The sequence below is a fragment of the Poeciliopsis prolifica genome, unplaced genomic scaffold (genome assembly GCF_027474105.1).
Source record: "Poeciliopsis prolifica strain line A6 unplaced genomic scaffold, Auburn_PproV2 SCAFFOLD130, whole genome shotgun sequence".
Lineage (NCBI taxonomy): Eukaryota > Metazoa > Chordata > Actinopteri > Cyprinodontiformes > Poeciliidae > Poeciliopsis > Poeciliopsis prolifica.
Window position 1 is genome coordinate 668,674 of NW_026562505.1, and position 11,327 is coordinate 680,000.

General features: G+C 39.0%; 2 protein-coding genes across 3 annotated transcripts in view; both read right to left on the reverse strand.

The window, feature by feature from the left end:
* Positions 1-2,333, reverse strand: part of LOC129355316 (amyloid-beta A4 precursor protein-binding family A member 1-like) — a 33,662-nt gene extending 31,329 nt beyond the window's left edge. Inside the window, 2 exon segments of the mRNA XM_055024821.1 lie at positions 3-521; positions 2,273-2,333. Coding sequence (XP_054880796.1) covers positions 3-417 — 415 coding nt within the window. The 5' untranslated portion in view covers positions 418-521; positions 2,273-2,333.
* A 3,924-nt stretch (positions 2,334-6,257) lies between these two features.
* Positions 6,258-11,327, reverse strand: part of LOC129355333 (protein prenyltransferase alpha subunit repeat-containing protein 1-like) — a 9,660-nt gene continuing 4,590 nt past the window's right edge. Inside the window, exons 4-8 of one of the 2 annotated variants that reach the window (XM_055024845.1) lie at positions 10,466-10,570; positions 9,059-9,299; positions 8,424-8,631; positions 8,291-8,325; positions 7,206-7,318 (exon numbers count right to left, since the gene is read on the reverse strand). In XM_055024845.1, the coding sequence (XP_054880820.1) occupies positions 8,309-8,325; positions 8,424-8,631; positions 9,059-9,299; positions 10,466-10,570 (571 nt within the window). In that variant the 3' untranslated portion in view covers positions 7,206-7,318; positions 8,291-8,308. Of the gene's footprint in view, positions 7,319-8,290; positions 8,632-9,058; positions 9,300-10,465; positions 10,571-11,327 lie in introns of both variants that reach the window. The other variant, XM_055024844.1, reaches the window with a different exon arrangement.

Genomic DNA, 11,327 nt, shown 5'->3' on the forward strand with positions numbered 1-11,327 from the left:
TTTTTTTCTACATTGTTCCTGGGAGACATGGGTCCCCACCTGGTTTTTTAACACTGATTGTTCCTCATTTACTGACATTAACCCCCAACCACTAGTTGTCTGCTGTGTATAGGGAGATCTCTCTGCCTCTCCCAGTTGCCACAATGATTGCTTCTCCCACTCATCTTTCATCTGGGCTTTACTCTCTCCTTGCCTACAATAAGAGCTCTCTGCTGATCTGGTGACAGGATAAGTCATCTGTGATTGAGAAGTTTGGAGGTCCATGTCTGCCTTCTGTGGTCTGCACTGATCAGGAACCCTAAGTCTTCCACCATTACTTTCTGCACATCTAATGCATTTCTCTTGGTTGCCCAGGTTACAGTATTGGCCATTTTGGCACATGTTCTGATGACAAGGTCTAGTGTCCATGTCTTCCATTGTTACCTCGTCAAGTTTTGATTTGTGGTAGTTTTTTGGTATTTGGTGGACTTAATGGTGTGGAAAAAAATTCACCACACAACTCAAAGACATCTGAACAACAACTGCAAAAGAGAAAGGAGAGAACATTTTCAGATACAACACAATAATCAAGACATTGATTTTATAGAACACCCAAGTAAATCTTTCATCCACTGCGTGTCCTGCTGCACCTCTTACAACAGTTTTATACCTGTGAATTCTGAAATAATCAACCAACAACCCCACCAGCAGAACAAATGACTCTGACTAACTAGTCCAGAGTAGACAAACATCTAGCTAACACAAGTTGATGATTTGTGGATTAAGGGGAGGCTATGGGTGCTTTGTTGGAATGATTTTAGATCACATGATTAAATGCCAACTTCCTGTTTTAGTCAAAAAAAATGGAAAAATAAATTTACTGAATGACATTTTAATGTCTGACTTGAGCCAGCCTGGTGCATCTTCATATTTAAAGTATTTGTTATGATTTAGAAATAGAAGTGCCAGTGGTGTTGTGATGGTGCAGAGGTAAAGCACAACCTACGTAAGGAGGCCTGAGACCATTGCAGGTTTGATTTCCGGCCTGCTTACCTTTGCCACATGTCTTCCACTCTCATTTTCCACTTTTCTGTGTGACCATTTCAAATAAAGGCCACTAGAGCAACAAAAACTGCTAAAGAAAAAAAAAAAAGAAATAGAATTTACTTATTTAGAAGCAAGACCAAGTGACATTGTGTCAAATTAAAGATGCAAGAAAACTGGGGGCATGACCCAAAAATAGTTTTTAAAAAATGTAATTTAATATTAAAAGTGGCAGCCAAAGAAGGGTTTTAAAATAAATCTCTTAAAAAGGTACAATTCTTTCAATTGGCCTTTGTTTTCCTTTTAACAGCTGAAGAAAAGTACTTAGCAAAAATGTGAGTTCACAACTAATGAATGGATAATATTTGTCCAGACTGCCTGGACTCTGGGGTTTGGGGATTTTGTTTATTTCTGTTTTACTAAGATCTTACATTTGTCCCTGTCTCAGGACAGAGTCCCATTCTGCCTGAAATCCTCCACCATTGTTTCTATTCCAAAAAAGAAAATCACATATCACTTGCCTAAACGACTACCAACTAGTGGCTCTCACCCCTCTGGTGATGAAATGTTTTGAAAGACTGGTTCAGTCACATCTTAGAGTTTATTATTCACACCTTTGATACACACCAGCTTGCTTATTCATTTTTTAATTCTTATTTTAAGCAAATAGGGGAAATACATTGGCACATCAGCCCCACCAAGATTTTTATCACCACAATGCAGGTAACAGACACATTGCAATACAAAAAACACACTAGAGCACACATAGACACGTAAGCATATTTCTTGGCATTAAAGACAACCCATAACCTTAGCTGGTTTAAAACCATAGCATCACACAGTCTTTCAGTACCAACATTAGATCTGTCTGTCTGTCTGTCTGTCTGTCTGTCTGTCGGGATAGCTAGAGACATTGGGTTAGTTATCTGAAACTGCATCTATGAAAACTAAACTAGTCAGGATTGCGGAAGCTACGCCTGGCAATAACAAAGCTTGAGGCCGATTCATCCAAGAAGGATGTCGTAGAAGGACATGAAGGAAAGCAGCTGGTCATCGTGAATAGGATGTTCTAGCTTTGCAGCCAGTTTGGATCTGAGGACAGACTCTCTTCGGAAAGCCAGCGAATATTTTTCTGTAACTGCTCCGATAATCAGCAACGCTTCTCAAAGAGCGCAGCTTAGTAGGATATTCACAGATTTAGGTCTATTAAACAGTGAACGAATTTCAGTAGATTTTTGGAGAAACTCACCAGCTGTCAGGAGGATCGTTATCAGTGTGCAGCGGTTCATCAACACGCGGCTGGAGGGGGGGCTGAGGGGGGGCTGCGCTCTGTCTTTATGATGCGGATCAAAACTGCGGATTGCATCTCCATGCTTCAAGTAGCCTACTGCTCGTTGATACTAAAGGTGTTTCCTTCGTATTATTATATTATTTTTGATTGCTTTATGAACATAGTACATAGTATATCAATCAAATAAACGTCAAAATTAATGTTTTCACAAATAATGTGCAGGAAAAACAAAAGGCAATTCAATTTTGTCCCCATTAACCTGTAATTTATTTAAAAAACGCTCATTTATCCATTCATCGAGTAAATCCTGCTTTATCCTTGCAGGTCAGGGGTGGCTGCTGCTTATCTGTGGTCATTGTGAGAGAAAGAGGGTTTTCCTGTCAGTTTTTGGGTTTGGGTTTACTCTTGCATCTTTATTATTATTTTAGTTCACTTTAGTTTCACCTTTTATTGTCATTTTAGTTTTATTATTTGAATGTAATTTGTTTTGGTTAGATTGTTCTTGCTTTTCCTCGTTCAGCCCCGCTGAAGTATTTCTAGCTGTTTATTTTTCAGCTTATCCTAGCTCTACGTTCTTATTGTTAGATTGGCCCTGTTTCTGTTTAGGTTTCAGGTCTTTTTTGCTTCTTGTTTAGGTTTCTTTAGTTTCAGTGTTTCTTTAGTATTAGAAGTATTTTCTTAACTCCACCCCCACAGTCAGCTGCTCTGCCAACTTTTCATACCTCCACCAGTTTTCTCATTAAGCCAGCTCCTTTGTTTTCAGTCAACCTCACAGTATTTACCTCCTCATTGTTACTCACAACTTGCCAGATCCTTGTCTTGTGTTTTGTCATCTTTTACCAGTGTTTGAGTTATTTTGCCATTGCTCACTAGTGATGGCCAAATGAAGCCTTGTGAAGAACTGAAGCTTCCCAGCCCTTTCCTTTGCCCAAAGGTTCATCATTCGGTGGTTCATTCATTTCTCTCTCTGACATTTGTTGTTGAAAACTGTGGCAACCTTGTCACTCAGATGTACTTAAAAAAATTAGTAAATGCAATATTGTCACAAAGTTTTTTTTTTTTTTATCAAACTCATGTTTAGTGACAGAAAAGTCAATTAAATCCTATTTAACTAATCTCTAGTTAATAAAGGTATTTGTAACTGATCCTGGTATATGCTGACTGTCAGTGTTTTTTTTTTTTGTCATCGACTGATTTGACAAGACATTTGTTTTAGTGTATTCAGAGTGCAGTGTTTGTTGGGGTAGACAGTATTCTGTGAGTATTGATTTGCCCCCTCAAAAACTGAAATTTTTCAAAAATTCTCTGTTTCTTGGATTGACTCTCTGAGCTCTTATATTTTTATTCATCAAGCCAGAATTTATTTGACTCTTCCAACAACTTTAAGTCTGTTTCTGCTGTGCAAGACTGATATATCTTTGCAGAACAAAGAAACAGTGGAAATTTCACGAAGGTGAGCATTTTGGAGGTGAAGGGGTTCATTATTTTTACTTAAGAATCTGCCAGATTTTTTTCTTCTTGCTGGCTCCATTTTAATCAAGTTTATTTGTGTAGCACAGTTCAGCAACAATGCAGTTTCAAAGTACTTTACATATAAAATATAAAGTAATAAAATAGACCATAATCAACAATTGAGAAAAATGGTAATAAACATTCCATTTTGATGAGTGCGATCAGCAAAACCATTAATAAACATGCACTGTGTTGGTCAGGGTTCTTTTTATTTTGGCCACTACTGAAGACAAATATTCCTCTGATGCGATCAAATACAATAATCGAACCATCACGCTTTTACTTTGAAAACCGACACGCAAAATGAAGGAGTCAGTGACCTATGCAATGTGAGGCGTCGTTTGTTGCCAGTCACGTGGTTTTTCAGCAAGACAACACAAGCATCGAAAACAGTGCTTCATCTGACACGCCCCCTTTTTACTCGGTTCATGCCTCGAAGTCTGGCTTCACATGGCCCATCACTGTTACTCACCTGTGCTGTCTGGACTTTGTATTTTCTATGATTATTCATAAAAACCACCAACTCAGCTTCTGCCTCTGCTTCTGGGTTTGTACTTCTACCACTGATCATGACTCTGGAGGGTGCGAGTCCCATCACAGTCCATAATTTTTAGCATCTTTACATAATGTGGAAAACATCCATTAATGCTGACATTTGTAGTATTATTTATTTATTTTGTAAAATAGAAACTAGTATTATTCTAATTTTGAAGTTACTCTGGCTTTAACATTACGTTAAAGATACATGGTTTTGGTGGATGATGCAAGTCTGCATTCACTGAAACATGACCAACTCTGCAGAAAGTCCTGAATCTTCTTTTAAACTTTGCCTACAATTTTACTTCTTTTTGTTGCAAATGCCTGAAGAAGTGTGGCAAAAAAATGGGTCAAATTCTTTTAGTGTTGGATTTTTTTCCCCTCCCCAGCTCAATGCACAAAATGTAAGATTGGATTAGGAAAATTAGCACATCACCTGAATTCATTCCTCAAGTCAAACGAAAGGTTTTGTACATTTGGACCATTTTGATCTTACATCAGAAAATAAGGTATCGGTTGTCCCTTCGTTGTCGTTCATTCGGTTCTTTTCAGTTTTCTACTTGATCTGGAGTGGCGATTGTTTGTCAAACCAAACATCCAATAAAAAGTTTCATCAGCCATTATAAGGCTCTGGGGTCGAGATTCTTCACACAGGCAAAATAAATTTAATGTCCAAACTGTCTTGGTTGTTTTATTTTCCTTTTCAGCAAGCAATTACAACTTTTAAACTTTCCTTTGTTCCTGTCTATCTCTCTTGTACTGGTAAAAACCCCAAACCCAAATGCCTAATGGTCCTTTACCAGGCCCCTACATCTAAAGAAAGTGGACTGACCCACATTACTTCCTGTCTGACTTAGAAAGAAAACCAAAAAAAGAAATAAAATAAAACATAAATAAAATAAATAATTATTAACCTGCAAATAAACTCTGTAAATAATACAAAAAATAGAAGCTTAAGAATAAACTAACAAAATTCAAATGCATAAAGAAATAAAGAATAAATAGCTCCAACACTATCTGAATCCAAATTCTGCTCAAATTGACTCTTAGTTTACTTTCATATAATGTTCTGCAGGTTAAGTGTTGCATATGTTTGACAGAACTGTCTTATTTAAATAAATAAGACAGCCAGGGTTAGGGTTATGGGTTAACCTCCTCATAGTGCTGAGGCATATGGCATCAGAATGGAGCCCAGATATACCTAGGATGCATACAGCCATTCTACAAATTACTCAATTGCTTTTTATATACCATTTCATATAAATGTATTGTTTACTTCATTTTTTCTACAGCAGGATAATTTGTGTCAAAAAAGCAGACTAAATGTCAAAATGCTGGAAAAACTGATATATTTTTTTTGAATAAAAATTTGTGAAAAAACCCCCAAAGTTCACAAGCATCTTCATTCCAAACATGTTCACTTACAGTTTCACTTTATGATACATGTTATTTATTGACTGAATCTAATAATATCAAATATATTTTAAATTTAACTGAAGATGTGGCATAATACAATATAAAATATACAATGACTTATTGTTTAGACCAGGTCATCAAATCTGTCTGTCAACTATGTAGCCTGTAGGGATTTTTAATGTCTAGCAGGTGTCAGTATTCAGTGACACAGTGTTGATACAATTTTGCCATGGGTCGAAATGCCATGGGTTTGCCATGTCCCGAGATGTGTTGTGTTGATGCATTTTGACGTGTTTCACTCCTGAGGTATTTGTCCGTTGCAACACGCAAACGTCCCCATTCACTCTCAGAGCGTACAGCCATCATTTACCCATCACTGTTCAGATTTTACATAATGAAAACCATATATCATGTTTCTCCCACATCACAGTGACTAGTATCTTGAGTTGGTTTAATCAAAAAATCCCCTCAAGCAAACTAAAATTACAAGTGGGTAAACTTTTATTGTAAGCTCTTTAACATGACTTTACCATTATGTTTACCACTATTAAAAAAACAAACCAAAGAATATATTGTAATACATTAGTAAAATGTTCAAGGTCAAAAACGTGTATGCAATATTTTATGTCACATTTATACAGCGTGAAAAGCTGAAAATTAACAGAAAAAAATTCCAGGTGATACCGCTTCCAGTAGTCTATTTAACATGAAAAAAAAAATTGCAAAAACTTAACAATTCATTTCATTATTTTACTTTTTCGTTCCACTTGGCTATTTTAAAACTTCACGCTCTCCTGTCTAACGACTTAGTAAAACCAACTCTTCTTCGTCCACTTTCTCATCTGATTCGATTCTGCTACACAAACAACTTCACATAATTTTTGCTTACACATATGAAGAGAAACAGAAATTTGATCTAAGGCCTGGGTAGACAAAGAAAAAAAGACAATTTGCTGTCAGACACAAACAGACAGACTAAGTGGCTCAGATCACACTCAAACAGGACTTCTGAAGAATACCCTCAAACTCATCTTGCATACTGCCTCCTCATGGCAGATAGTTCTGAAAGTAACTCCATGTTGGTATACACCTCATTTTAATTATAACTACAGGTAAGTAAGTTATTCCTAAATCAGTATCTAAAGGCCACTTTAGTGTTGAATGTATGGGCCTAAATCTTATATGTCTAAAGACTGTGCACTAATGACAGTATCTAACCACTTTTTGTATGCCACAGCATAGTTGTTCTGCTCAGCATTACAGCAACTTTTCAGTATGCTGTTAACAAAGGTGTGTTCATTTTGTAGGGTCAGAAGGTTGGGCAGAAGGATTCCTCTCCTTAGACGCTTGCTGTCATGGTCAGGCAAGGACACCCTATCCACTTCCATAGGAACACTAACATGTTTATGTCTGTCCACTCTCATCCCCTGGCTGCCACCTGGCTCATTGATACTGATAGGCTTCAAATCATTCTCTCTGCCATCAGTGGAGAGATCTTGATCCTGCCTCCAGTGGTGCCATAAGTAGTACACATGCCGCCTAGAAGAGAGAAAATCATTATTACTGCAATTTATTACTGATTTTACATTCACAGCGCATTTTATTTGGTACACCTGCTCTTTAATGCATATGTCATATCAGCCAATCACATGGCAGCAACTCAATGCATGTAGATGTGGCCAAGACGATCTACTGCTGTTCAAAGCAGGCATCAGAATGGGGAAGAAAGGAGATTTAAGTGACTTTGAACGTGGCATAGTTATTGGTGCCAGACGGGCTGGTCTGTGTATTTCAAAAACTGCTGATCTACAGGGATTTTCACACACAACCATCTCTAGGGTTTACAGAGAATGGTCAGAAAATGAGAAAATATTCCGTGTGTGGCTGTTCTGTGGGTCCAAAAGCCTTGTTGATGCCAGAGGTCGATATCTGCTGTGACATTCAGATGGCAGGGTCAGAATTTGGTGTCAACAACACGAAAGCATGAATCCATGCTGCCTTGTATCAAGAGTTCAGGCTGGTGATGGTGGTGCCAATTAGTACCAATTGAGCATCATATCAACGCCACAGTCTACCTGAGTATTGTTGCTGACCATGTCCATTCCTTTATGACCACAGTGTACCATCTTCTGATGGATGCTTCCAGTAGGATAACACGCCATGTCATCAAGCGCGAATCATCTCAGACTGGTTTCTTGAACACAACAATGAGTTGTGTATAGACAAATATTCAACATCTGGTCTGAATGAGTGTGAATAAATGGTTGTCAAAACTCTTTCTACATGTGAATTAAGACCTAGTTTCAGAAAAACATGGTTTCAACACTCATCAAAAACAAAAAGTTATTTATTTTCAGAAGTGCATAAGCTGCCCCATAGAGCAAAATGATAATCCAGAACTAAATACACAAAAAATTTTAAAAAATTGTATTTCCAAAAGTATTCTCTATTATTTCCTGCAGCAATGGGTATTCAAATCAGAAAGAATATATTCAAATTATGAAAGCTCACCTGTGACTCCAGAGTGTTTCATGTCCTGGAAAAGACTGAATCAGGTCAGAGCACAGTTTAGTCTCCTGGTAAAAAAGTTTAAATACTGTAGTGATCCTATCCCCACAGGCTGCATCAGCCAATGACAGCTCACCATTAGCCTGAGGACAGGTGCTATGGACTGAATTGCTCTGATGCTGGGATGGACAAAAGACTGTGCTAGCAGAATCAGAAGACAAAGACTGGCTCAGTTCAGTGTTCAGTAACTCCTTGAGAAGGAACTGCCGGTAGTGAAACCCACTGTGATCAGATACGTGCATGGAGACCCATGGATGCACAGATGACAGTTCATCATGGAAAACCTGTGAGAAAATAATACAATAAAGGCAGATTACATGCAGAGTTAACAGCAGGAGACTGTTGTTAGCAGCAAATGTTCACTGCTATGCTAAAAATACTCTGCTATTTTTAGCCATAAATCCAATCGGTGGAGACGCTGATTTCAATTAATCTGCTTGTGTGCTGGATAATCTACTATTTAGATTAACGAGCTATAATCCAAGAAATCATCTTAGTAAATTTGCTGCAATCTTCAAACCATGACACAAAAAAAAATCTTTCAGTGGCTATTGAGTGATAAAAATGTATAAAGTAATATGACAAGACGAGCTATATGTTGACACATACGTACATTCAATGCAATAAAACACTTGCTTTGAAGACATAAACAAGTAACATTAAGCAAATAAAAGTGCAATGTGAGGTAATATTTTTTTTATAATGTCAAACCTTTATGTTGCCTTTAGCCATGTGCTGCAGTACCCAGATGCGGTGGGACCAGGCGTTATAATTACTAGGATAGCGACAAGCAGCGTCAGAGCACACCTTCATCTCCTGGTGTATTAATCTATCCAGATGACGACCCAAAAACTGGGTCCTCTCTGCATCAGGCTGCTCTGCTTCAACCTGCTGCTGAGTCTTGTGGGCAACAGCAGAAAACTGACGCAGGATGTGCTGCAACACCCAGCGTCTGCAGGGAAACACGGAATGTTCAAGGATCAGGTGTATAATTTCATCAGCGGAGACCAAATCAGTATTTGCATACTAAGTGTTTTTAGCTGTCTTTTCTTGTTAAGGTGCATGATTGTTTTGTTTATTTGAAGTTCTGTAGCTCCTATGAGGATTTTGCACTCCCACTAAGCATTGTATTTGGTATGTCACTAGGTAGTTCAAACCTAACTTTCCCAATTTTAGTTGACTATGAGAAGGTGGTACTAACAGTGCAGAATTTTTAACTACAGGTCTGCGCGGTCATGAATTGGTAGTACAGCAACGTAATGTGGGTTGCAGGACTTTACAAGACCTCAACACAGCAATCATGTTGATGTCAGAAATCACATTGGTGAGTAAAGCCGACAACATACATTTTAAAAGGTGAAGTAGTATGCAAAAAATCGTTCCCTTAACGCCTTAACCTGCACCGGAAGGCCCGTTTGCCATTTTTCCATTATATTTTCCGGGGCTGAGATTTAAGGGTTTAAATCTCAGGGTTCTGCCGGTACCCTTCACGATGCTTTATTGGGCAGCCTAGAGCCCCCCATTTGATTGACACCACAGTCGACCAATAATGCTTGTGCTTTTTTAGCACAAGCATCCCCGAGATGTGTTGTGTTGATGCATTTCACTCCTGAGGTATTTGTCCGTTGCAACACGCAAACGTCCCCATTCACTCTCAGAGCGTACAGTTTCACACCTCATGGCTTAGGATTTGTTGCAAAGGAATTAGGAGATGAGCTGTACAAACAGGCTCCGAATTGAGATACAGATGATCGGTTTTGGTGATTGGCAACAAGAGACAATGATCGACAATCACCAATCAATTCACGGAAATACATTTTTTACAAAAATGTGATCGGTGGCCAATTAATTGGCCCACCTCTACTATATACTGTTCAATTCAGGTTTCTTACAGTCTTACAGTGCAATTTGTTTGTTTGTATTCTTTAAATAGAGCATGGAGAAATATTTGTATTTTCAGTCTCATCACAAAAGGTTTTGTTTCTGTTTAGTTTGGTTTTATATATGCAATTTTTGTAGGTTTCACTTTCAAAATGTGAGCGCAACAAAAATATTTGGAATAATCGAGAACATTTGTTCTGTACTTTAAAAGGGGAAATCTGAGTCTTAAAACCTTACCTATGTATCCATGTCTCAGGGCTTTTGGGGAATTTGGTGAGGGCCAGCTTGCTCAAGTAAAGATCTCTTTCTGGATTCAGGGCACCACACTCAAGCAGCTCCTTCCTGTAACAACACACATTATTATAGTCCTCTGAAAGAGCCATGTTTAAAATGCAGAAAAAGATTTTAAAAGATAATTTAAAAACAAACTGTTTCCAATTGGAACAAAATGTCGCCAGTCCATTGCAGGGCAACACAGAGACAGACAGGACCAATAACACGAACGCTCACACACACGCTCACAGACACACACACACATGTCCACATGCACGCGCACACACCTAAGGATGTGGCCATTTGCCAAGTCCTGCTGGAAAATAAAATAAAATCAGCATCTCCATCCAGCTTGTCAGCAGAGGGAAGCATGAAGTGCTCTAGACTTCCTGGAAAACACCTGGACTGATTACGGACTTCAGAAAACACCAGCAGATGACATGGCACCCCAAACCACAGATCGGAACCTTCACACTAGACTTTAAGTAATGTGGACTCTGTGCCTCTCCTTGATGGCAGATAAGGTGGCAGCCCTCTCCTGGGGCTTTATGTCCCTCGTAGGGCCATCCAAGGGAGACAGGTTCTAGGTGAGGGACCAGACAAAGAGCAGCCCGAAGACCCTGATGATGAGCAGGTACTTTGGATTCCGTGTTCCCTCGCCCAGACGCGGGTCACTGGAGCCCCACTCTGGAGCAAGGCCCGGAGAGGAGGCACAATGACGAGCGCCTGGTGGCCGGGCTTTTACCCATGGAGCCCGGCCGGTCTCAGCCCGAAGAGGAAACATGGGCTCCCCTCCCTTATTCCCATCACCTATGAGAGGGGCAAA